Raw genomic sequence first — 25,829 nt, forward strand, 5'->3', positions numbered from 1 at the left:
GCCCGTGGGGAGAGGCGGCTGCGGCTGCTAGTGGGGGGTGGGGGGAAGGAAGAACCGGGAAGGGGGGGCAGGGCGAGCGGAGAGCCGTGTTCCTGAGGCGGCGGCAGCGGCGTCTCCGACAGAGAAGGAGGAGGGCGGGGAAGGAGGATGGAGCAAGCTGGGGGTTGGGGTTGGCGGTAGCCGCGGCGGCTCGTCTCGTACTGTGGGAGAGCGGCTGCTGCTCCTGGAAGTTGTGCTGTCGGGAGCCGGGCCGGTGCCGCCGCAGCCGCCTAGGGCGGTAGGGGGGAGGAGGGAGCGGCGAGGGTTGGCGGTGGTCGGGAGGGAGGGACGGGAAGAGAGAGCGAGCTGGGGAAGACGGAGCGAGCTCTGCGCCGGGCGGGCGGGCGGAGGGGGGGCCAGCGACCGCAGCCGGGGGGACGCGGGAGGATGGAGCAAGTGGAGATCCTGAGGAAATTCATCCAGAGGGTCCAGGCCATGAAGAGTCCGGACCACAATGGGGAGGACAACTTCGCCCGGGACTTCATGGTGAGTCTCTCCCCTCGCTGTCGCCTCCTGTCGCCGGCACCGGAGCCCACGGCTGCCTTCCCCGGGCCGGGCCGCCTGCGCTTTGTGTACGACTGTGAGTGGGGCGGAGGGGCCGCGCAACAACCCCGAGGACCGAGTGGACTCGGAAGCTCGCGGGGGGTGAGACCACCTCCGCCCCTCGGCCTCCTTTCTTCTCCTCCCGTGTTCGCGGCCCCCTCCGCGGGTGCCCGGGGCGTGAAGGGAGCGGCCGCCGGGCCGAGCCCGGACCGGGCACCGCCGCCCGCGACCACCTATTGTTTCTGGGGCGGGGAGCCGCAGGCGAGTGAGGTGCAGGCCGGGGAGACTCGCCTTTACACACCTTCCCACCCAGCCTGCGTCTCCCAGGAGGGTCGAGGCAGGGGGTCTGGCTGTGAGCGGGGAGGAGAGCGAATCGTGGCTGACGGAGCAACCAAGGTGTTGAGGTTGGCATTAACTCGCGGGGTCCCTTTGCTCGAGCTGGTCTCAAAGTAGGTAAGGTAGGACTTTTGCTGTTCCTGGGTTCGCAATGATCTCCAGCTCTTGGGAAAGGATTGTCCGTAAGGAATTTCGTGGTTTACCTAATTTCCATTTACTCCCGTCCGGTCTCTTCTCTCTGGAGACCTAGGTGTGAGGTAGTCTTCGGGTCAGTGTCACTTCAGGTTGAGGGAGTAAGTGTGGGGCCGAGGGATAAGCCTACAGGAAGCCTGCTTCAGACTCCCTGGGGGATATTGCCTAAGGCGGAGGGGATGTGACTATCACTTCCTATCCGGGGTGGGGGTGGGGAACTTGGGAACAATAGTCCTGGTGGGGCGGAGGCGACGTTACGGGCCGAAGCCCTGAACTGGGAGATAACCTTCCCGGCGCCCCCGCCCCCCCGCCCTCCTGCCCCCCTTCCGCCCTCTGCTTTTGCAGGCTGGCTTGAGAGGAGGTGAGGGTCAAAAGTCTTGTTCGTGAAATTGCTCTAGATGTATCAGTATGAGGGGGTCAGATCCGAAGGCGTGGGACCAGAAGTCGACTTCCTACATTACTCCCCCCTCCCCGCCCCTTTTATTTTTCTGCTGGACAATGTTCCCTCCAGAGTTTGTTTCCCGACTTAGGAGGCAGTGGTTGTGGCGGCTGCTGCTCCTACGGATATTGCGCAAGACTGGGGCGTTGGAAACCCTGGAGGTCTGGGGAATGGAAAAGGAAGTAGGACTTTGGGAAGTGGTTGGTTGCTCGCTCCTTAGCCTTGGCGGGGGTTGGTAATGGGAAATCAGCTAGGAAAAATTTTGCTCCTGGACAAGGTACACCTCCAAGAATAATCACTTAACTCCGAAATTCGGTTATGAAAGGGATACACAGTTAATGTCTGTTAAAAATGACTGGTCAGCAAACATTGGCTAGTTTTTGTTTCAAAGTGCAGTTGTTTTCAAAGTGCAGGTGAAATGACTTTTAGAACTGAAATACTTTTTCAAATTTTAAAGAGACTTTGGTCTTGTAAACCTTCAGTGTTAAAGTTGTTAACACTTATAAAATAGATCCTTGACCTTACAAAATATTATAATAGTACTGTTGAGCTTTGTGATTCCTGCCTCCCCTGATCAATAATAGAAGATAGGAATAAGGTTTTGGTGTAGTATCTTTTGAAGACTGGAAAATATAAATTAAGTAATCTATTCCTTATTTTAAACTTTTTCTCTTGACATTTAGCCTGTGTAGTTTTGAAAAATTACTTTTTGATCTGAGAAGGTTAAAGAAAGGAGAGAATATTTTCCCTTCTTACTGTTGAGGATTTTTATTGTGTTTATCTTTTGGATGGTGTCATTTACAATAATTGGATGGAGTCCCCTTTTTACTATTCTCTAGCAAAAGTGAAAGAAATATTTACTCTGAGTATATAAGACCTTTAAAATTAGTCTTTTACTGTCTTGCTTTGGTTATGGAAGAAGAGGTGGTGTGATCCGTGGTCATTTCTTGTTTGCATGCTAGTGATCTTGTTATCCTTGGGCATATCCTGTCAGGAAGGAGCATTGTTTGGTGATGGAGGCCATCAGGACAGGTGCCCAGTCTCTGAACTCCTGTACAGGGGAAGTAGCCTTAGGATTCATGCTTTGGGGATGAGTCAGGAATTCCTATTGGAGATCTCATTTCTCAAGTACTAAATGGATTTCCTTTTTCTCCATAATACCTAGCTAGGTGATTGTACATTGGAGATTTGATGACTAAGTCTGTTCTTTTATAGTGCTTGCTTTATTTTTTGACTTGATAATCTATAATTAATGGCTATAATTATGGCTGCCGGTAGTTGGTGCTGCTTTTTCCCGTGACTGGAAGTCTGGAGAGGAAGAACTATGTCCCTCTGTCACGGAAAAACAAAAGATCAGCTGATGGATTCTAACTGTTCTGTTATTATTAAATTCTGATGTGGATTAAAAATGCATTTTTTAATCTTAACATTTTAGAGCTGAGCTCCAGAGATAATCTAGATATTATAACCCTGTTCCATTGTAAAGCAATAATACTTACTTCAAGTTTGGAAATTATAGAATAGTTAATAATAATAATTAACAAAGTCTACTTAGGAAAGTGGAGTGGGCATTCAAACTGTGGTCTGACTCCAAGCACAGTCCTTTTCCATTGTTCTCTCCAGCTATCCTGTAGACCCATCACCCAAAGGCTACTTCTGTTAATGTTTTTAATGCTATGTGTACCATTTTGTATTTTTTTTTAACTTAACATTTTGATAAGTGTTTATTACTACAGCTGCTTTGTAGAAATAATTTTAAGTGGTTGTATAATATTTCACCTGGTAACTATTTTATAGCTTAACCATTTCCTTATGGTTGAATGTTTAGGCCATTCTGTTTTCTTCTATCATACATAATTCTGGAAGTACTATACTAGGTAGAAGGATAAACATTTAATACACATGTTCATAAATAACTTTTTGAAAAAGTGAGTTTATACAACCGTCAGTAATGTATGAGTATTCATACTATAGTTATCTTGATCTTTATTTTATAGTTGAAATTGGTTTTGTTTTATTTTATGGTTTTAATTTGAATTTCTGGATTACTGTTGAGGATAGAAATTTTTCCACTTGTCATTAACTATTGTATGAGTTGTCTATTCTTGGCCTTGGCCTGTTGTGCCCTCTTAAAGAGGAGAAAACTAAGGTACTGAGATTGTGTAAACTGTGGCACCCAGATTAATACTTACATGTTGAAAACATGCTAATTTTGCTAATAAACAAATTTGCATGTAAACAGCTCATCTGTGTCAAATCCAGAACTTGATCTTGACTATTGTGTCTTTCAATCTTTTTTTTTTTTTTTTTTTTTTGTGGCTAGCAAGTATGGGGAACAAACCCTTGGCCTTGGTGTTACAAGGCTGTGTTCTAACCGAGCTAACTGACCTGCCCTCTAGTCTTTACAAGATAGCAGACTGTGATCATGACAAGTAAATGTATAAGATAGGGTAGGGTACATTCATCTTTGACAGAGCTAGGTTTTGCTCCCCAGGCACCCTGAAATAGTTGGGGGTGGGGGTGGGAAGGGCTGGACCATACTTGGAGAACCAGTGAATTAATACATAGTAAAGGCTAAAGGTGATGCTGGGAAAGTTAGGTAGAGGTCAGATTGTGAAGGATCTTATATCTGTGCTATATTTAGATTTATTCTACAGACCAGTAATAGTAATTCTGGACAATTCTGCACTGCAACTCTTAGAGTCATAGGAAATATTAAGAGGTGTTTAGAAAATAGACATGCTGGCCCAACACTCCAGCAGTTTTCCCCCCACCCTCATCCCTCAGCCTGCTCTTTGGGATTTACTATGAGTCTTCAGTTATGTCATTCAGGTAGATTCTGATAGAAAAGCTGAGAGTCTCTGGGTCTCTGGAGAGCCATTAAATGTTTTAAGAATGGTAAACAGTCATTTGACAGACTTTTGTTTTAGGACATTGATTCTGATAGCAGCGTGAAGGATGGCATTTTGGAAGCGGAGATGTGAGGGCCTGAACTGAACTAAGACAGGGGGAATAGAGAATATACAGCAGCTCTGGTAAGGATTAAGAAAGAAGTGTCAGTGATACACTAGATGTAGGTGGTAAAGTAGTATGACTCCAAGATTTCTAGCTGGGTCTATCACCCAAGCTTAGAGGGTACCATTTGATGGGATTAGGAGTAAAGGAGGAGAAAAATAGAGGGGACCAAACAAGATGTGGAAGGAAGTTTCAAGGGAGAAGAAGATAAATTTACTTTTGGATATATTAAGACTGAGGTGCCTTTGAGGCATGCAGTAGGATCATGAGGAGCTCAAGATTTCTGATAGGATGGAGTTAAAGATTTAAGTGTCATTGTATAAGCACGTACGAGGTAGTTGAAAGCAAGGGAGTGAATGAGCTTATTCTGACAAGCATGTAGAATGACCCGCTTTAGGATGAAGAGCATCAGTATTAAAAGAGCAGCCAAGAGAAGGAAGTGCTACTAATTGTTCCTGAGAAGGTGTGGTCAAAGAGGAGGGAGGGAAAACAGAGATGTCAGAAAATCTGGGAGAGTTTCAAGAAAGGAGTTGTTACCTGAGTCGGATAATGCTGGGAGGACTAGTAAGGTGAGGTTGAGAAAGTACCCACTCCATTTGTTAAGTAGGAGTGCTTTCATGGCTAGAAAAAGCAGTTTGAGGTTGGGGTATGGGAAGAAGCCAGATTATAGTGGGTTGAGGAGAAAATAGGTGAAGTGTGGGTATAGTTTCTTTCCATTTATTTTAACATTCTGAAAGTAGAAGCTAGAGGAACACATAAGTTGAAAGAAAGCTCCCCTTCTACTCTCTGCCTTTTTTAAAAAAGAAATGAGAAATAGAGAATTTTTTCATATTATTTCTTACCTATGTGTATATCCTCTTGTGGAATGATTATGGTTTAAGTATAATTTTAAAGGAAAGATAACAAGAGCCTTGTCTTTTGGTTAAGTAAGACTTCTGAAGTTTTTGATTCAAAATTTGGATTTGAAATGTTAGAAAGGGAATGAAAACTGAAAGCCTAGAAAGATCGTATGCTGCAGAGAGATAAGTATGAAAATGTTCATTGTTTATTTAACTATTCAATATTGTGGCTTGTAGGGCTTTTAAAATTAATAACAGCTTTACTGAGATATAATTACCTACCACAAAATTCATTTAAAATGTTTCATTCAATAGTTTTTAGTATGTGCATGAAATTTTGCAACCATCCTCACAATCAATTTTAGAACATTTTCATCACCCCGGAAAGGAACTCCATTCCCATTAGCAGTCACTCCTCCTCCTTCTCCCAGCCCTGGGCAACCTCTAATCCACCTTCTGTCTCCGCAGATTTACCTATTCTGGATATTTCATATCAATGGAATCATACAATATATGGTGTTTTGTGACTTCACTTATGTTGTAGCATGGTTCAGCAATACTTTATTCCTTTTCATGGCTGAATAATCTTATTGCATGGATACCACATTTTGTTTATTCATTCATCCGTTGATGGGTATTTGAGTTGTTTCCACATTTTGGCTGTTATGAATAATGCTACTTTTGAACATTTGTGTACAAGTTTTTGTACGGACATATGTTTTCAGTTCTCTTGGGTATATACCTAGGAGTGGAATTGCTGGGTGATATGACAACTCTGTGTTTAACATTTTGAGGAACTGCCAGACTGTTATCCAAAGCTATTGCACTTTTTATGTTCCCAGCAGGAGTATATGAGGGTACTTTTAAAAGTTCATGGAAAAATGGAATTAAAAAATAATAGAAATCCTTCCATGAACTTTTGGATGATCCCTTGTAATGAGGGTTCCAGTTTCTCTGCATCGTCACCAATACTTGTTATTGTCTGTCTTTTTGATCATAGGAATTGTAGTGAGCGCGAAGTGATACCTTCTTGTGGTTGGCTTGTAGGTTTTTGTATGTCTAACTTGTCTTTCAAAGCTAAAGTGGTAGGAAATATTTTTTAGTTCTTGCATTTGAGCTAATCTTAGTGCTTGCCCAGTGCCACTTGTTTAGTTATGGTTTTTCTTATCCTTGCTTTGGTGGGTGTTCAGCCAAACACATTTATATTTTAACTACAAAAGTAGAAGTGAACTTCAAAGTAACTCTCTAGACATGGCTTATTGAGACATTACACTAAAAAATTGCCTCAAATATTAATTCTCAAGAATGTTTTACTGTATTTCCTTTTAGAATATCCTTAACTTTTTTTTTTCCAGTATTTGACATTTAGTTTGGAAAAAGGATTTTGAAAGGAAAGTAAGACATTACATTTAGATAGGTTCAATTTTTTGTATCTTAAACACTTATGTTTCTATAGTACTCACCTCATTAGATTCATAAATATTTACGTTTCTGTGTTCCCCAGTCTAAAAGCCTCGAAGACTAGAAACTGGGACTCAATTATCTCTGTATCCCCACTGCTTAACATAGTGCCTGACTTTTAATAGGCACTAATGTCCATTGCGTGAGCAGAAATTGTAGGCGAGCTTAATGTTTAGAGGCAGAAATTTATTCTTCAGGTGAATTCTTAACTGTCCAAGGGCTTGTTTTGTAGACTAACATGAGAACTGCTTTGCCCCTTCCTACACAGGTGTGCTCACATAACTACAACTGTATTTTTGACATCCACTAAAAAAGAAAATACAAGATAAGGAGCTAGACTGAATTCAAATCTTTTAAATGTGATTTTATTAAAATTGGTTTTCACCCCATGAATCACACTTTGGGGACATTATCTTAGAACATCCGGTTTTAAACTTGGTTTGGGGTTTAATTAATAAAACCCAGATAGCATGTAACTGGCATCTCTTCAAAAATAGTGAACTTGTGGGTGTTTGGAGAGTGATTACATGTGATTGCTGTTCTCTCCTTGCCTCTAGTTTCTTGCCACATCCAGTCCATTCCACATATCATACTCACTTTCCTAAAATACCACTTTCAAGTGTTGGCATCTGTAAGCTAATGGAAACCATACTTGTAAAATCAGAAGTGGGTTGAGTCCCTGTCTTGCTTCTTAGTTTTAGTTGTATGTTTTCTTTAATATGTATATAGGACCACATTGGAAACATGATTTCATTTTCATTAGCAAAAAAATATGTTAAGAGACACTATGCCTAACCAACTCAAAGCATTGGATCCAAGCTTTGCTTTTTTCAAACTTTAATTATGATCTGTCACTCTTCCCATGATTCCTCCATTCTCCTTCTCCCCTCCTTCAATTTTGTAACTCTGCCCCTAGTCGATAATCACAGGGCTATCGGATAAAGTTGATACTTCTTCATCTGGCATTCCAGAGCCTTCTTAACATAGTCTCACTTTACCTTTCCAGTGTTAAACTTCTATACTATGCAGTATGTCTCCTTTCTTTCCTCTGTAATAAGCTATTCCTTATCCTTGAGCATCCTTACTAAATGAATGAAATCTTGCTTATCTGTGGTTGTACCATTGAACATACTTTTTCCCTTTCTTAGAAAGCTTTCCTTTTATTTCATAGACCTGTGCTTTGAAGATCAGAAAAATAAAAATGTAGAATGACTTCACCGTGTTCACTTAGAACTCAGAAGCCAGAACCTAATTAATTCTCACTTTCTGGGATAAATATTTTAGCCCAGTTTACCCATAAAGCACTTGTTCTCCATTGTCAAATCTAATTTTTAATACCATAGGGAAAAAAAACCTTTCATTAGATTTGTGTTGTAAACATGCTTCAGTAAGTCAAGTGATATGCAATTGTTCTAAGCCACTATTCTCTTCCAAATAAGAGTTGAACTCCTCTCCCAACATTTCATATTTCCTGTAATATTTACATTTTTTAGATTCATGCAGTTAAGCCTTGACAATTATCTCCTTCCCTCTGAAATCACACAAAATTTTTGTTTCCTTTTGTACAATACTGTATCTGTGGCTGGCTTATGGCAGATATAAGAAACAAACAGTAATTACTCCCTAGAAGTTTTTTCAGGAGAATGTGGAATGTGGATCATGTTAATCTCAGACAGACTTTTGGGGGAATGTATGCTAACCTCTACATTTCCTGTAATAAGTTTTTTTTTTTTAGATCTAATCTGTATTTAAAATGCTATTTAACAACATTTGAGTAGCTACCCTGGTAGTCTCTAAAGGAATGAAGAGATTTGTCCTTGTCATTCACCCATGGTCTCTACCATCCATCTATTTACACAAAAGATATTTATTGAGATATTTAAGTGCCTACCATGCCCTAGGATTTTAAAACTGGCAATTGAAAATATTATAGTCATTTCCCTCAGGATGTTTACAAAGTGTGAATGGACTTGTGAGAAGCAGCCAGGAGTTTTCCTGGAGCAGCGGATGGCTTCAGGGGGATCTGTGAACCCTTTCAAATTATATATAATATTTTGTGTGTAAGCCCATTCTGGGGGGAATAAGGTTCATATCTCAGATTTTCAAGGGGCATGGATTCCAAAAACCTTAGAACCTCTAGACTAGTAGAAAGACAATGAGCTTTGGAGCCATGTTAATGTCTATCGTGTCTCTGCTGCAATTATGAACAGATGTTATGGTCTGACTCTTTGTCCCCTCTAAAGCTCATGTTGGAAGCTTTATTCCCAGTATGGCAGTGTTGAGAGATGGGGCCTTTGAGAGGTGATTGGATTGTGAAGGCTATGCCCTCACAAATGGATTAATCCATTCATAGATTAATCAGTTAATGGATGAGTAGGTTATCACAAGAGTAGCACTGGTGGCTTTATAAGGAGAGCAAGTGAGCACATTAACACAGTCTCTCCCACTTGCCATGTAATGCCCTGTGTTACCTTGGTACTCTGCAGAGAGTATCCACCAGGAATAAGGCCCTCCCTAGATACACCCTTCCCCTTGGACTTGACAGCCTCCAAAACTGTAAGAAATTTCATTTTCTTATCAATTACCCAGTTTCAGGTGTTCTAAGAGATGTGAAACTGACTAATACAGCAGGTTACGTAGAGAAATTGGAGAGGTAATACCTACCTCGAAAGACCAAGACCAAGATAAGATAATAATCTTTGTAAAGCTCTTAACCTAGTACATAGTAAGTAGAAGGTGCTCGATGGTAATTCAAGATGTCGTATTGCTCCAATGGAAGTGTACTCAAGAGGCAGGAGAGCCTAAATCTGCCTGAATAGATCATGGACAGTTTCTACAAAGAGGTCACATATGAGCTGATTCTTGAAGGAAGAGTTTGTCAGGTGGACTAGGAGGATAAAAGGCATTTCAGATGTAAAAAACAAACAGCACTTTCAAAGACATGGCACTAAGAACTGTGGGTTTTAGATGAGGAACAGTGCGGCAATGTATAAAATAAGCAAATCCCATATACCCAGATAATAGGAATTTCCAAAGGAAGATCAACTTAAATGCAGAGTTTAAGATGAATATGAAATTGGTCTCTGTGTTCCTGAGTGTTTTGGTGAGGGGTGTTTTGATGTCCCATTATGATGGCATAGTTGTTTAATCTTGCAGTAGGACTTTTTTAAAAACTGAGTTCCAGCTACATGGTCAGTATTCTTAAATCTGGTAATTTTACTTGATCTCAGATATATAAAGTAGTGCTTTCTCTGTTTACAGATTTTTTTATTTTTATTGAATCAAAATTGATTATACAAATTTTGGGGGTTCAACATTGAGATATGTTGATCAAATCAATATTACCAGCATATATATTGTTACAAATTGTAATTATTATTTATGCCCCTTGTCCAATCCCTCCCCACCCCCTTTCCCTCCCCCCATCCCCCTTTAATCACCCTAGATTCCTTCTCACTCTCTGAAAGAATTATGGTTACTCTGTTCATTTGCTGCCCAAAAGATTTGTCCAATGCTGAGAGGTGTGATCAGGTCCCCCAATACTTTCATAGAGCAGATGCGTCTTCCATCAATCTGAAATGGGCTCTGTGGAGAGAGAGATCCTTTTCCTTTCTTTATCTCTGCTGGTGACTCTCCTTGTGTTAAGGCACTCTAGTGGCTGGCGGACGATCTATGTGGTGGGTGTGGCATCTAGCGGCCTTCACGGCAGCTGTGGTTATCGTGTGGCTGTGGTGGGCCACCCACGTGGAGAAGATGTTTTTGGCATGTTCTTTGGTGCTGGCGGTGTGCCTGGTTGTGGAGAATGTCCGATCCCCAGCTCCATACCCCAGGTCTGGTTCCTGAGGTGCTGGCACAGTGTGCCTGGTTGTGGGAGGGGGGTCCAGTCCCCTTCTCCATGCCCCAGGTCCCCCGATGGGCCCCGAGGCACTGACATGGTAAGCCTGCCTATGGGCTGGGGGTCCAGTCCTATTGTCCATGCCCCAGGTCCCCAGGTGGGCCCTGACGTGCTGGCGCGGGGTATCTGGTTGTGGGAGGGGGGGCAGTCCCCTTCTCCATGCCCCAGGTCCCTGGCTGGGCCCCAAGGCACTGGTGAGGTGTGCCTGGTTGTGGGAGCAGGGTCTGGTCCCCTTTTCCATGCCCTGGGTCCTTGAGTGGGCCCTAAGGTGCTGGTGAGGGGTGCCTGGTTGTGGGAGTGGGGTCTGGTCCCCTTCTCCATGCTCTGGGTCTCCAGGCAGGCCCCAAGGCACCGGCACTGTATGCCTCGCTGTGGGACGGGGTCCCATCCCCTTCTCCATGACCGAGGTCTCTGGATGGGCCCCAAGGTGCTGGCACTGTGTGCCTGGCTGTGGGAGGGTCCTGTCCCCTTCTCCATGCCCCATGTCCCTGGGCAGGCCCTGAGGTGGTGTGCCTGGATGTAGGAGTGGGGTCCAGTCCCCAGCTCAAATCATTGGGTTCCTGGGTGGGGCCCCAGGGTGCTGGCGGTGTGAGTGGTTGTGGGCAGGAGTCCTGCCCCTGGCCTCATGCCTCATGTCCCCTGGTGGGCCCTGAGGCATTGGTGGTGTGCCTGGGTCAGAACTAATTTTTTGTCCTTTGCTTACTTCTAACAAGGCGGAACTTCCTGTGAGAACCAGTACTTGAGCTGTGTGGTTGAGGTAAAGTGTTGCTTTGCTGCTGTTTCCCTAGGGAAGACTTTTTGTGCAGCTCAGGGTTTAATGGTAGACCTTATGGGTACTTCTGGCTCTGATACTTGGTGCACCTGGGTTGTGTAGAAACTCTGATCTGGGCCTGAGTTTTTTCATTAAACTGCACCCCATGCAATTCTGCATTCCTGACCAGTCTCCTCTGAGTGGTCCTGCACTGACTGGGGGGCGGATCGGCTGTCCTTGCTGTGTCCCAGTGTTCTCCCAGTGGGCCCGTCTCACCCACCACCCGTGCTCCAAACGCTTCCCATGGGACAGGCCCTGCACTGGTCCCCTGTGTTGACTCACCAGCCTCTCAATGGTTCCCCTTTGTCAGCTGTTCTGGCTCCTGGCTCCTCACTCCTGTGTGGGTCCACGGGAACCCTGTTAGTGATCTTGCTGTTCTGGGGGCCACCAAAGTCCTCTTCTCCCCTTCTGCCTCCAAGTAACTCCATCTAAAGGGCACAGCTGCAGCTTCTGCTGGCTCCTGCTCCATGCACTCCAGCATTAAAGCAGCTGCCGGCCTGAAATGCTGAGAGCAGTTTTTTCTTTCTCTCATTGTGGTTTCTCCTGCCTTCATGAGTTCCATAGGTGTCTCCTCCTCTTCACCTGAGCTCCAGTGGCCCCAGCTTGGCTGATGTTACATTTTTATCATAAATTCGTTGATTTGTGGGAGAGAATGACACTGAGAACCACCTATTCTGCCATCTTGACTGGAACTCCACCTGTTTACAGTTTTTAGATCGCTAGATCAGTGTTTTTCATTGGCTTCTGTCAGATCTATTAAAAGTACCCTGTAAAAAAAAATTATATTAAAAAGAAAGCCTTTAGACATAGGCAGCTTATTCATAATGGTGACTCTCTTGCTCAGTTTGGATTCCTCAGCAAATTTAAATTTTACATAAAATGACTTTGAAGAGGTTTTGAGATTCTGCATTTCCAACTAGAACCAAAGTGAGAAAGGAAAGTTCTAGATCCCATGTTACAAAAATGTGGAGAATAGCTTTTCTAGATACCTTTTCCCCCACCTTGTTGATGGTTTTACTCCTGAAGTCACAGACTCTTTAGTGTTAAAAGGAACATTAAAACCGTTCAGAAATTAAGGAGCTTGTTACAGATCTTGGCAGTTAGAAAGGTGGCAGAGGTGGGTTTGACCCAAATCATGTAAGCAGATGCTTTTTCTATGACATGATGGTGCCTAGGCCAGCTTTTGCATTCTTACTAGGTAAGTAAAAAGTCATTAAAGCCCCTTTCCCCCCAAAATGGAGCATAAATGTTCTGAAAATTACAAAAAAGTTTACTGTCAATATAGATTTTTGGTTGCAGCCTCCTTCCCAACTGGCTTAAGTGAAGAAAGAATTTATTGTGATAGAATACTGACCTTGAGCTGCTTGAGGGACAGGAACCAAGAAAAGAAGAGCCATCCCTAACCTTGGTGACTCTCTCCATGCCAACCTCTGTGTCTTTCTGTGGTTTTCCATGTTTATTTCTTTGTCTTTCGGGCTACTTGGATACTTTACTTTCCTGCACTTCTGCTTTACTTTCTCTGTTTGGGGCTGCACATGCTGAGTAAAGGCATCCCTTATGCTGATCTAACCTGTTTCATTCACCTTTACCTCAGTTTAGGGGAAGAGCTCTGAATGACCAGAATTGCTATATGACACTTTTAAATCCCTGAAGGACTCAATCAACTTGTCAGTAAGATAGATGTTAAGTAATATAATGGTGTGGAATTGACCACGGTGGGGAGCTTATTCATTTCTGTATGGAAGGAATTTTTCTTAGAGAAAGGGAGGGATGGTTTGCTAATTAGGCAGGCAGTCCAAATAGTGTCTAGTACAGAATCCTTGAAGCAAAATTGGAAAACAAAATTCACTACTATTTTATGTAAATAAACTCCATACAACTTCTTTCAGAGAAGGAAGAAGAAGCACAAAGAGTCTTTGTGACTTGAGAGAAGATTCTGTTAGCTCTGGCAGAGCATTATTTCACATTTACAGTTTATATTAAACATCAGGTTAAACATTTAAGGTGTCTGTGTGGAAGCTGTACAATTATCTATAAACTGCATATTTATGGTACCTAAGATTTAAATTATAGTTTTTCAATGTTAGAATATGGAATCTTCTTGCAAGGAAATATTGTCCTAAAATTGCTTTTATCAAAGAATTGTATCTAGTCACTGTGTATTCACTCCTTGAAAATATATCAGAAATATATCACTGTCTGAAAGACTAATGTATTTTATTCACACTAGATTTTGCATTATTTAACATGATCTAACTGTATATAGTTCTTTTAACTTTAGTTCATGAATCATATAAAACTTACCTTCTGTAAATATTGTGTTTGCGTGACTGTCAGTGCCTGCCTTTCTGTCTCCTTGTGTACCTCTCTTTTATTTGCCTACTCATCTTTATCTACTTTGTCAGTTGGCCTTGTCTGTGTGTAAGATTCATTAATGTGTGTTGGAAATGGGTATTAGAGATAGTTGGGAGGTACTGTGTAGTTTAGAAATTTCTTGTAATTTATGCCTAGTTGTTTGTAGTTCTTTACTTCTGATACTGTAAATAGATGATATAAATGCCAAGGAGTAACATAGAATATCAGTAATAGAGTTTTGCAACTGAAATGATTGAATATGTTCAAATATTTATCTCTAAACCCATTCACTGGCATTATTAGATGTACAGAAGTAAAAAGTTTTATTTTTTAAATTACTTCATGATTTAGATAATGAGAGATTAATTATTAAAGTAAGAGAAATGTGGTTTTAATGTCTTAATGTACCAGATGCTTTAGTCTTTTTACATAAAGAATATGAGTATTTTAATAGTTTGAGAGCCAGAAACAGAAAACATTTACTTGTGAAAATCAATATTCACATGAATTATTATTGTGAAATGAAGGCTTAAAGTATGTTTTCTTGAATGAGTAGTTTGGTAGGCATTGACTAGTTCCACTTCCTTGGCCCCCTTCATTCCTTTAACCCACTGTCAGGTACATTTTGCTCAAATTGCATTTGTCATGGTTTCCTTAGAGACCTGGATGTAACCAATGGGTACTTTACTAGTAGTACTTACCATTTTTGACCTCTCTTAACCATCTTTTTTTTCTTTTCTTTTTTTAAAGCCCTTTCTTCTCTGATAGTGCAGCATCACTTAAACCTGGTTTTACCTACTTTAGTTTCTCTTTCTACACTATTATTGGCTTAGATGTAGCATGCTTTCATATTTTTCATACTCTTAGATACTACAGGAAATATAATTGAATACTTGAATATTTAGAAATACCAAAGGATCTTACTAATCTTGTAAAACTGATAACAATAACGTGGATTATTTTAAAGCTGTTTAAGATTTTGGAAGAACAATAAAATATTAATATTTTCTCACATCCTACATTCTTGTGATGACTGGTGTATTATTTTCAAAGTGTTTTTGGAAAATGCAACTTAATCTAAACTAGAAATATTAGATGAATATTTAACCAATGCATTAAATTTGCTATTGTTGCTTTATTATATGGCAGTTTTTATATTATTTACAACTCTTAATACTGTATCTATAATATTTTCAAATATGTTCCAAAATGACCTCACTATTTTTTTTAGTTGTTAAAGGTGGTTTAGAAAATTTTATTTTAAAATAGAATGTAAATTTAATTCACTATTTTGTCTTTAAAATGTTGTAGATAGAAGTGGGAAAAAAATCTTTGATACTAATGGGCAGGAATTTTAATTATAGGGGGCTAAGAAAGGAGTGTGTAGATGGGCAGGAAATAAAAGACCCAACAGAAATAACATATCTTTGTGATGTGCTTGATGTTAGCAATTTGGGTGTCTAGCATAATAGTCCACACTCCAGTGATGTGGATCACAACAGTTATATCTGAATTACACCTAGCCATTACTTACTGTACTGGCAACTCTGTAGTACTTGTTTATTGTTGTGTGACAATTCCAATACTTAGTGCCTTAAAATGATAATGATTTATTATTTCTCATGATTCTGTGGGTTGACTAGGTGGATTCTTCTACTGGTCTTGCCAGGACTCTTGGATCATGCAGCAGTATTCAGCTGGAGGCCCAGCCTGAGCTTGAGTATTCTGTAATGACCTCACTCACATGTCTGGGGACTCTATGGGAATGGCTAGAACCTCTGGTCCTCTCTCCACTTGTTCTTTTATCCCTGGCTTCTTCACAGCATGGTTGTGTCAGGGATCCAAGAAGTCGCAAGGCCTCTTAGAGAGAGGCCTAGACTCTAATCCAAATAGAGTCACTTCTGCAGTGTTCTACCGGACAAAGCAAATCCCAAGGCTAGCCCAGATTCAATAGCTTTGTAGCACTTTCAAAATTTTTAATTATATATACTCCGTATTTGTTTACTTATTTTACTTCTAGTGACTCTCTCTCACACAATTGATCCCTTGAACAAATAAATTAGTACACGAGGTTACTTCAGAAAGTTCATGGAAAGATTCATATTTTGATTCTATTTTTCCACAAACTTTTAAAAGTACCCTTGTAAAAGTACTAGAAGTAAAGTTTAAATGTCATTTGGTGTGATGATTATCTTTTGATGTTGGACTTCTGGATTATTTTTCTTTGCATTGTTCTGTTTTCTAAAATGAACAAGCTTTTTTTTGAATAATTAGGAGGAAATTTTCAGTGGCCCTTCACTTAAAAAAAAAAAAAATTGCCTGGTTTGGAGTAGATACATAGCAAAGTAGTTTACTGTCCTTCATCGTGTTCTACAGGGTGCTGTTTCAAACACTTGAAAACAGTTATAGGTTATCTGTTAGTTCCTAAGGCATTTTCTTAAACCAAACATTTTCAATACTCAATCATTTCTCATATGACAGACCAAATACTTTCTAATTTTTCATTGTCCCTCAAACTATGGCATCTAGAAACTTTTATCTCAGAGTACTGGTTGAGATCTTGTTTCTGAAGAATACAGTGGATCTTCTGACTTTTTTTTACATAATGTTTTTGCTTTTGGCTCACAATTAGTTTATTGCGGTTAATATCTAGGTCTTTATTTAAAAATCTGAGCTTATGTATCAGGTTATTCCATACTGTATCTGTATAATTTAATTCTTTAACCTAAAACAAACTTTTATCTTATAATATTTTAAAGTTAGAATTTTGACATCCAACATTAATTTCATCAGCAACTAACCCTGTGAAAGATACGTGCTGTCGATTTTATTTTACAAGTGGGAAAATTCATGCTGAGAGTTTCCATAAGGTAGTAAAGTTGGGCTTGGTCCTCAAACCCATGCTTTTTCTTCTACTCTTTCCTACTTAGAAAATGTATTGTTAGCTTCAGAGGGCAGAATGGGGTCAACGGTTAAAAGAGGAAAACAGATTGTGATTCATTGCAAGGAAAAGTGGAAAACAGATTGTGATTCATTGCAAGGAAGAACTTGCTGAGAAGAAGAGAAGAGAAGAAAGCTCACGTTTATTGAACACATAGTATGTAGGTGTTTTACATACTTAACTTCTTTGCTTCTTTCCTCTTTTACCTCTCCAATTTTTTTTTTTTTATCAGAAAGCACCAGAAATTGTCTAATCTTTCCTTCTCCACCCCATGGAGTTCCTTTAGTGTATTTAATGCTGTTTATAAACAGTAAAGGGCCTCATCTGTGACATAAAGCAGGACATTTCTGTATCTTTTGGATTTGTTAAGTAACACTAAAAGTTACCATTAATGTTAAGCCTTTTTTGAGCAGTCAATATTTTTAAAAAATCCTAAGCAATTATTATGGTTGTACTTTTCTTGCTATCATTCTGTCCCAAATATTTATTAGGTGCGTATTATATGTCAGGTATTCTCCTAGGTTCTGAGGATATATTAGTGAACTAAATAGACAAATTGCACTCATGGAGTTGATGATTTCATAGAAATTCTGGAGGGGAGAGACATGCATTTATGCAAATAGAGTTATGATAAGTGCTATTGGAAATATTGGGGTAATTCTTGTTGACCGTTTAGGTACTAAATGCTGTACTGAACACTTTGTTTCAATAATAGTGTTTGTTTCAGCTGTTTATATCAAACAGTCCTCACAAAGATTGAGTGAAATATTCCTGTTATGTTAATAATCAAAGATAGGGAGAATAAGTATATGGAAGAGCCAAATCCTTGTAAAACCTAGCCCTTCTGACTGGTGCTTATGCTCTGACTTTTATATGGAAAATGCAAGTAATGTATAGAAAATAGTGTTTTGTTTTGGGAAAGATTATAGGATGTGTTTTTTTTTTAAAGTCCTTCTACATTATTACCTTCAAGTATTGGCTTTGCTTAAAGCAACAGAAACCGTTCATTCCAAAACCATTATTTGTACCCCTTGCCCATGAGAGAGTGGTAAGTTCAGAATTTCAGATCTACTTTTCTACCTCATGCCTTTGAAATTAATTTTTTTTTCTCTCTCTCAGCTTTCTTATTTTTTCTGTTGATAACTAATAGAAGTACTGACAAAGAAGGTAGGTCATTGCGAGTTATTATGAACCCCTGTGTTTTGAATTAGTAGGATCTCAGAACTAAAAGGAATCTTGGAAATTATTTTACCAATTCACAAAACCGCTCTTAACATTTCTTATGAGTGGTTCTTCATGAAAAGCTAGAGTAGTTCTCTATTGTGTGCTGTGGACAGACATACACAGATAAATCTAATGACTCATCTATAATATTTTGCCCATTTTTTGTCTTAGAATACAAAGAGACTAATTAAAATAGCACGGTAAATAAAATTGAAACAAATTTTAGAGATATTTATTAATTCATTTAAAAATGAACAATAATTAGCCAATTCTCTATATAAATAATTTTATGAAAGATAACTTTTCTAAAACAAAAATTTATTTAGGGGGCCGGCCCGTGGCTCACTCGGGAGAGTGCGGTGCTGATAACACCAAGGCCCCGGGTTCGGATCCCATATACGGATGGCCGGTTCGCTCACTGGCTGAGCGTGGTGCTCACAACACCAAGTCAAGGGTTAAGATCCCCTTACCGGTCATCTTTAAAAAAAAAAAAAAAAAAAAAAAAAAAAAAAAAAAATTTATTTAGAAGATTGGCACTGTTTTGCAAATCACATTAATGTGTGGGTTACTAGAAGTTAACTGGATTCTCATCTGCTTCATTCAGTTTGTTGCCCTATCTTGTATTGATGTGTATGAAGAAATTTCAGCTGCACACAAATATTTAGTTGGAAAAAGGAGTATTTTATTAGCCTTTTCAGATTGTGAATATTCTTTGATACTACATCAAAACTCAACAAATTGTTGTTTCTTAAATTTTGATTGTAATGTAGAGTCTGAGATAATGAGTTGACTTTCTTATTCTGTCACTTCAAAAACATTGGTCTTTCTTGCATTTTGAATGGATTTTTTTTTCTATGATTTTGAAATATGTGTTTGGTGTTGGGAAAATACTGGTTTACTGAGTTTTTCAGAACTTCTAAAAACACATCTTACTTACGTATCAAATCATAATGTATGTTAATATTACCACCAGTCTCATTTGAAAGTCTTTAAAGTATTTGCAAGCCGTTAAACTAATGGTGGTGAATTCAGGTTCTTTCCAGCATTCTGATTTTTGCTTGAAAGCTTTAATAGTATCAGTTGTTTTCCTTGAAGTGATAGGCTTACTTTGTTCATTTTTGAGAAAATGTCTGTCAAATATCAAGTCTGGGTAACCATAATTTGTCCATAAAAATGGTAGCCCATGGAAAAAAGTGGCTAGTTTAGCTTGCAGTTGAAAACAGTTGCACAAGATCTTTTCCTAGAGTCATCCATTGTCCTTTGGAATGCTGCAGAAATGCTTTATGTGTATTCCCCCATTTTGTCACACAGGATATTAAAAAGACATGTACTCAAGGGTCAAGATTTAATAAAATTTATAATTTTTTACTGCTTCATCAAAAATATTCTTAAGAGAAACTGGCCTTTTTTTTTTTTCTTGCAAGTGCATGGTTATGAAGGACACAAAAACTTATAGTTTAGTGCCCTGTCTTGATTTGTGCCAAGTTGCCAACAATTTTACCCACCAGTGCTTTTGCATCAAAAGTGCAAATGTCAACACAGTGAAAAAGGCCAATAATGTCATTGTGTTTTTATGAAAATAGTTTTGAATTTTCAGACTATGAAAGGGTGAGGACCCGCCAGAGGTCTCACGTTTTGAGAACAGCTGGTCTAAAGTTCGAGGTCAGTAAACTTTTTCTTAAAGGTTCAGATAAATATTTTAGGTTTTGTAGGCCATATGGTTTCTTTGCAACTACTCAACATTGGTGTTGCAATGCAGCCATAGATAATACATAAACAAATTAACATGGCTGTGTTCAAATAATACTTTATTTACAAAAGAGGCAACCAGTAAGCCACACTTTGTCCTGCTCTAGGGTATATGCACAAGGTGGAAAATATATTATCAGAAAGGGAGATTGGGAACAGATTATTAAAGACTTCATTTTTATCATTCTTGGTCATTTTCACTTTTTCCTCCAAGCCAGTTTTCTCCAAACATTTGATCCCATAGTTTCTTTCAGTAAAAATGTTTTATGCACATGCCTTCTTTCTATATATTTATTAATTTGTAAATTATACACTTTCACTACTACACTAAAATTTGTTGTAATATATTACCAAAAATTAGAAAAGGATGAGAGAAAGCTTATGCAAGTAATATTTCCAATTTTAAAACATGGTAATGGTACAAAAACTATATTGCTTGGTAAAATCATATTATTTTGTAAAAATGTTGATTTTAACACTTTGTGAAATAGTGATTCAAAGTCTGGTTCTAAGTATAAGGGCCTCCATAGATGCAAAAGATATCTAACAAAGATTCAGATGGTTTTAGTAAACTCATGGTGCTATTTTTATTCATCCATTACATGTTTATTGAACGCCTCCTAGGTTCCAGGCACTATCCTAGACCCTGAATAATACAAATCTTTATGGAACGTACATTCAATTGACAAGAGTCATATTAACCTAACAAACAAGTAAATATATGGTAGGTTAGATCTTAAGTGCTATGGAGAAAATAAAGCAGAGTAGGAAGGAAAGTGAGTACAGTGTATCAGTTATCTATTGCTACAGTAATGTTGTATAACAACTATAAAGCCTCAGAGGCATACAGTAACAAATGCTTTTACTTTGTGGGTAGTCAGCTAGACAGCTTTGCCAGTCTTGACTGGGTTCATTCACATTTCTGGGAACCAGCTGACTATCAGCACATCTAGCCTGGCTGTGGTTGGGGTGACTGGGGTTATTTGAAAGACCCTGCTCCACATGTTTCTCATTCCCCAGTAGGCTAGCCCAGACACATCCTCATAGCTGTGGCAGAAGTGCAAAAGCAAGTGAGGGGAAATACGTAGGGCCTGTCTAAGCTTGGAACTGGCAAACTGTTACTTCCATTGCATTCTGTTGGTCAAAGCTAGTTATAATGCCAGCCTAACTTCAAGAGGTAGGGAAATAGATACCACTTTTAAGTCAGAAGAACTGTGTGGTTACATGAGGTTTAAATTCAGAGAGGGTTGAAAAATAGGCTATTAATATGATTAATCTACCGTATGGCAGGTATAGGAGATATTATTACATTGGTTGGTTTGGACATTGAACTGAGACTTGAAATAGTGAGAGAGTAAGCCATGCAGTTACCTATGGGAAGAGCATTCCAACCAGAAAGAGTAAGTGCCCAAGAACCTGAAGAAAAAGTATGTTGAAGGAATATCAAGGAAGCCATTGTGTTTGACCGGAATGAGCAAGGAAGAGAATAGTAGATTTGCAGTGTGGTTGGGAGTAGTGGCAGACTATCTGTGTTTTCTTGTAGGCCATTATAAGGACTTTGGCTTTTACTATAAGTGAGATGAGAACCTTTTGGGTTTTATCTAAGGTATGATGTTATCTTTCTTACATTCTGTGTTAACAGGATCACCTTGGCAGCTCTGTGGAGGTGGACAGATAAGGACAAAGTAGAGACCACTTAGAAAGCTATTCCAATAGTCTAAGCAGGAGCGTCTAAAGACACAATGACAGTTAATATGGAGAAAAGGGGTGAATTTGGAAGACAGTTTTGAGGTAGTAACAAGACTTGGTGATAATGAAGGGTGAGGACAAACATAGGCATGCTAACTTGGACACTAAGCGATAGTGGTGAGATAGTGAGAAATTAGGTAATTAGTTTATTTTAGAGGTGTTGAGTTTGACTTGTCTGGAAGATAGTCCGAAGGAAATATTGAGGTTATAGTAATGTATTTAAAGTTTCAGGTGAATGTGGTGTCAGGGTCTGCCCTACAGTTCTGGAATTTTTTTGTGTATTGTTGATCATTGGGCTTATGGAAGGTGAGATTTCTGAGATAAAGAATATAAACTGAGAATAACAGAGAGGAACATAGAACATTAGGGACATTTAAGTGTCTGGTTGAGAATGATATGCTCTCAGTGCTGAAGTTAGGAGCAGAACCTGGAGGGTGATATAGAGGGCAAGGAGATTGAGGAGTTTGAAAGAGAATTTGGATTTAAACCAGGATTTGGCAATTAGAAGTCATGGGTTACTTTGTGAAAAGCACTGAGAAATGGATAGGGCAAATTTACATTTTAAAAAATAAGGTTCTTTAAAAATGGAAGATGTTAAGAAAGTTTTAGGCAGTGATTAATGGGTGAGAATGGGATTTGTTTGTTTATTTTAAAGCAGTGAGAGAATTGCCCTTGTCCATGAAACCCTGTTATATATATATGAGTTGCCCTGAAAGATAAACCCACTGTAGTCATTTTAGGGAGAAGCTGGGAAGGGGCGTGGGGACCAGTCAAAAAGCTTGTCTGTTGATTTGGCTTATTGTCATTATCTCCTATTCTCTTAATCCTGTATTCCTTCTCCCATTTCTCTACCCTCTATGCTGCCACCCTTGCGCTATCATTTACCTTGTGCTGTCCCTCTAAAGCAAGATAATTGACCATTGCAACCAGAATTGGCTTAAAGTCCAGAGATCATGGAATCAAGGTGATTTAAAAAAACATTACAAGTGTTGAGTTGGTGCTAGTTTGTGCTTAATGAACTCTCATACTTCTCACTGCACCCCATTAAGCAAGGTATTATGTCCATGTTACAGATGAGGAAACAGGTGCCAGAGTTGTCCTTAAGCTTGGTTGGGACATTAAGAGCAGCAGAACCCCAACTAGTCGGTAATACCGTACAGAACTTTTCCCTTTTAAGGTGCATCAGTCTGGGTGGATAGGAGTGGTAATCATTAAATCGTAGTGTGTGATATGGCAGAAAACTGTTGATGAAATAAATTGGATTTGACAGAATAAGGGTACTACATACTTACCTTTTCTCCTTTTTTGATTTCATAGCACTTTGTAGCTATCTCTAATATAATTCATATATTACAATTACATCTTTTTCTGTTTCTAGTACTGGGTTGTGAGGTTTTCTGTGGCCGGGACTGGGTCTTACATTGTCTTTATACTCTAGGTGCTTTTTAAATCTTATCAAATAAATTAGTCATTATAATATACTTATAGAAAACACAAATAATCGTATGTATAATGTTATATTCCTTGCCGATATAAGCTGCAAGAAATATCACCAGATGCTTTATATTAGATTGTCAGACAAATCTAAGTTCTATTTTTAGAAATGAGAAATTAAACTTGCCCAGGGTCACACAGGTAGAAAGTAGCAGAACTATTCCATCTATAAAACCTGTGCTCTTAACTGTGGTCAGTTCTTCATATCCGCAGATTCAACTAACCACAGGTCAAAAATATTTGAGGGAAAAACAACCAATAAAAAGTAACAATACAACAATGAAAATAATACATATAACAAATATTGTATAACAACTATTTACATAGCTTTTACACCATATTAGGTATTATAAGTAATTTAAAGGTGATTTAAAGTATATGGGAGGATGTGCCTAGGTTATATGCATATATGCCATTTTACTTGTATATAAGGGACTCGAACATCAGTGGATTTTGGTATGTAGGGAAGAGGTCCTGGAACCAATCCACAGTGGATACTGAGGAACATCTGTATTATGTTCTGCTTCCTTTTTCAGTATTGTCATTTTGGTCACCAGCAGCATGATCATCCATTTGTAATTTGAGAGAGAGACTGACAGAACATTTGAATTTAATTAGTGGTTGCCTGGGTCACCTGACCCCAGATAATTTGTTAATATTTCTTTTGGCTCTCAATTGTTTGTCAGAATCTTTTGCCTTAAATATATTGTGTATGGATAGAATATGTTAATGTCCCATGTTTGTTACCATGAAATTTTTTCAAAATGTTTCATGTGAACCATTTTTAATCAAGAGAATGAGGTGGCTTCATCTCTACAATGATTTCTGTTCATATGCCTTTAGTACTCTATTAGTTAATGTGTATTTTGCTAAATAACATGGGTGGCCACTTCATATGGTTTAACAGTCTGTTTTTATCAATGTAACAACTCCATTGAAACATGAAACTCTATATTGAAATTAGAGTTTGGCCTTCATTCAGTCTGTAAAAGTACAAAGAATAGGCTGCTTTTAGTCTGCTAACCTTGTAAAAAACATGTTAAATGGTCACCTTTGTATTTTTTATCACCTGGTTGGAGTGAGTTCAGTATATATCTTTCTTCTTTTCTAATATATGCATTCAATGCTGTAAAATTTCTTTTAAGCAGTGGTTTTGCTATATCCCACAACTTTTGTGTTGTATTTTATTTTTATTTAGTTCAAAATATTTTAAAATTTCTCTTGAGATTTCTTCTTTGACCCATGTATTTTTAAGAAATGTGTTCTCTAAGTAATCTCCAAGTATTTGGAAATTTTCTGGCTATCTTCCATTTTTTAAAAATTTGTTAAGGTGTATTTTCTGGCCCAGAATGTGGTCTGTCTAGGTGAGTGTTCCATGTTGGCTTGCGAAGAGTGTCTATTCTGTGGTTGTTCTATGTAGTAGTCTGTAGATGTTCATTATATCCAGTTAAGTGATGGTGTTGTTGAGCTCAACCATGTCCTTACTGATTTTCTCCCGCTGGATCTGTCCATTTCTTTTATTTTTTTTTTATTTTTATTTTTATTTTTTTTATTTTATTTTTTTTAATTTAATTTAATTTAATTTTATTTATTTATTTTTTTTGTATTACTTTTATTTTTTATTTTTTATTTTTTTATTTTTATTTTTTATTTTATTTTTTTTTTAAATTTTATTTTGTCGATATACATTGTAGCTGATTATTGCTCCCCATCACCAAAACCTCCCTCCCTTCTCCCTCCCCCCCTCCCCCCCAACAATGTCCTTTCTGTTTGCTTGTTGTATCAACTTCAAATAATTGTGGTTGTTATATCTTCTTCCCTACCCCCCCCCCGTTTGTGTGTGTGTGTGTGTGTATGTGTGTGTGTGAATTTATATATTAATTTTTAGCTCCCTCCAATAAGTGAGAACATGTGGTATTTCTCTTTCTGTGCCTGACTTGTTTCACTTAATATAATTCTCTCAAGGTCCATCCATGTTGTTGCAAATGGCAGTATTTCATTTGTTTTTATAGCTGAGTAGTATTCCATGGTGTAGATGTACCACATTTTCCGTATCCACTCATCTGATGATGGGCATTTGGGCTGGTTCCAACTCTTGGCTATTGTAAAGAGTGCTGCGATGAACATTGGGGAACAGGTATACCTTCGACTTGATGATTTCCATTCCTCTGGGTATATTCCCAACAGTGGGATGGCTGGGTCGTATGGTAGATCTATTTGCAATTGTTTAAGTGTCCATTTCTTTTAGAGGGTGTTAGTCTCCAACTATCATAGTGGATTCAAATATTTCTTCTTGCAGTTTTATCAGTTTTCCATCACATATTTTGATGCACTGTTGTTAAGTGCATGCACATTAAGGATTGTTAGTTCTTCTTGGAGAATTGACCCCTTTGCCATTATGTAACGTCCCTCTATTCCTGATAATATTACTTGCCATGAAGTCTGCTCTATCTGAAATTAAAATAGCTACACCTGCTTTCTTTCGATTCGTGTTAGCATCATATATCTTTCTCCATCCATTTGCTTTTATCAGCACCGCACTCTCCCGAGTGAGCCACGGGCCGGCCCACTCATCCATTTGCTTTTAAACTATATATGTCTTTATATTTAAAGTGGATATCTTGTGGACAGTGCACTCATATAATTGGATCTTGTTTTTGGATCCGCTCTGACAGTTTCTTTTAATTGGTGCATTTGGACCATGAGGTTCAAAGTGATTACTGATATTGTTGGGTTAATGTCTGCCA

General features: G+C 38.9%; 1 protein-coding gene across 1 annotated transcript in view; it reads left to right on the top strand.

Annotated features, from left to right (window-relative positions):
- The first annotated feature begins 395 nt into the window (after positions 1 to 395).
- The window catches only part of PTPN12 (protein tyrosine phosphatase non-receptor type 12), a 106,013-nt gene continuing 80,579 nt past the window's right edge, over positions 396 to 25,829 (top strand). Inside the window, exon 1 of the mRNA XM_063100405.1 lies at positions 396 to 525. Within this exon, the coding sequence (XP_062956475.1) occupies positions 427 to 525 (99 nt within the window). The 5' untranslated portion in view covers positions 396 to 426. The remainder of the gene's footprint in view (positions 526 to 25,829) is intronic.

Source organism: Cynocephalus volans, chromosome 6, assembly GCF_027409185.1.
Source record: "Cynocephalus volans isolate mCynVol1 chromosome 6, mCynVol1.pri, whole genome shotgun sequence".
Classification (NCBI taxonomy): Eukaryota; Metazoa; Chordata; class Mammalia; order Dermoptera; family Cynocephalidae; genus Cynocephalus; species Cynocephalus volans.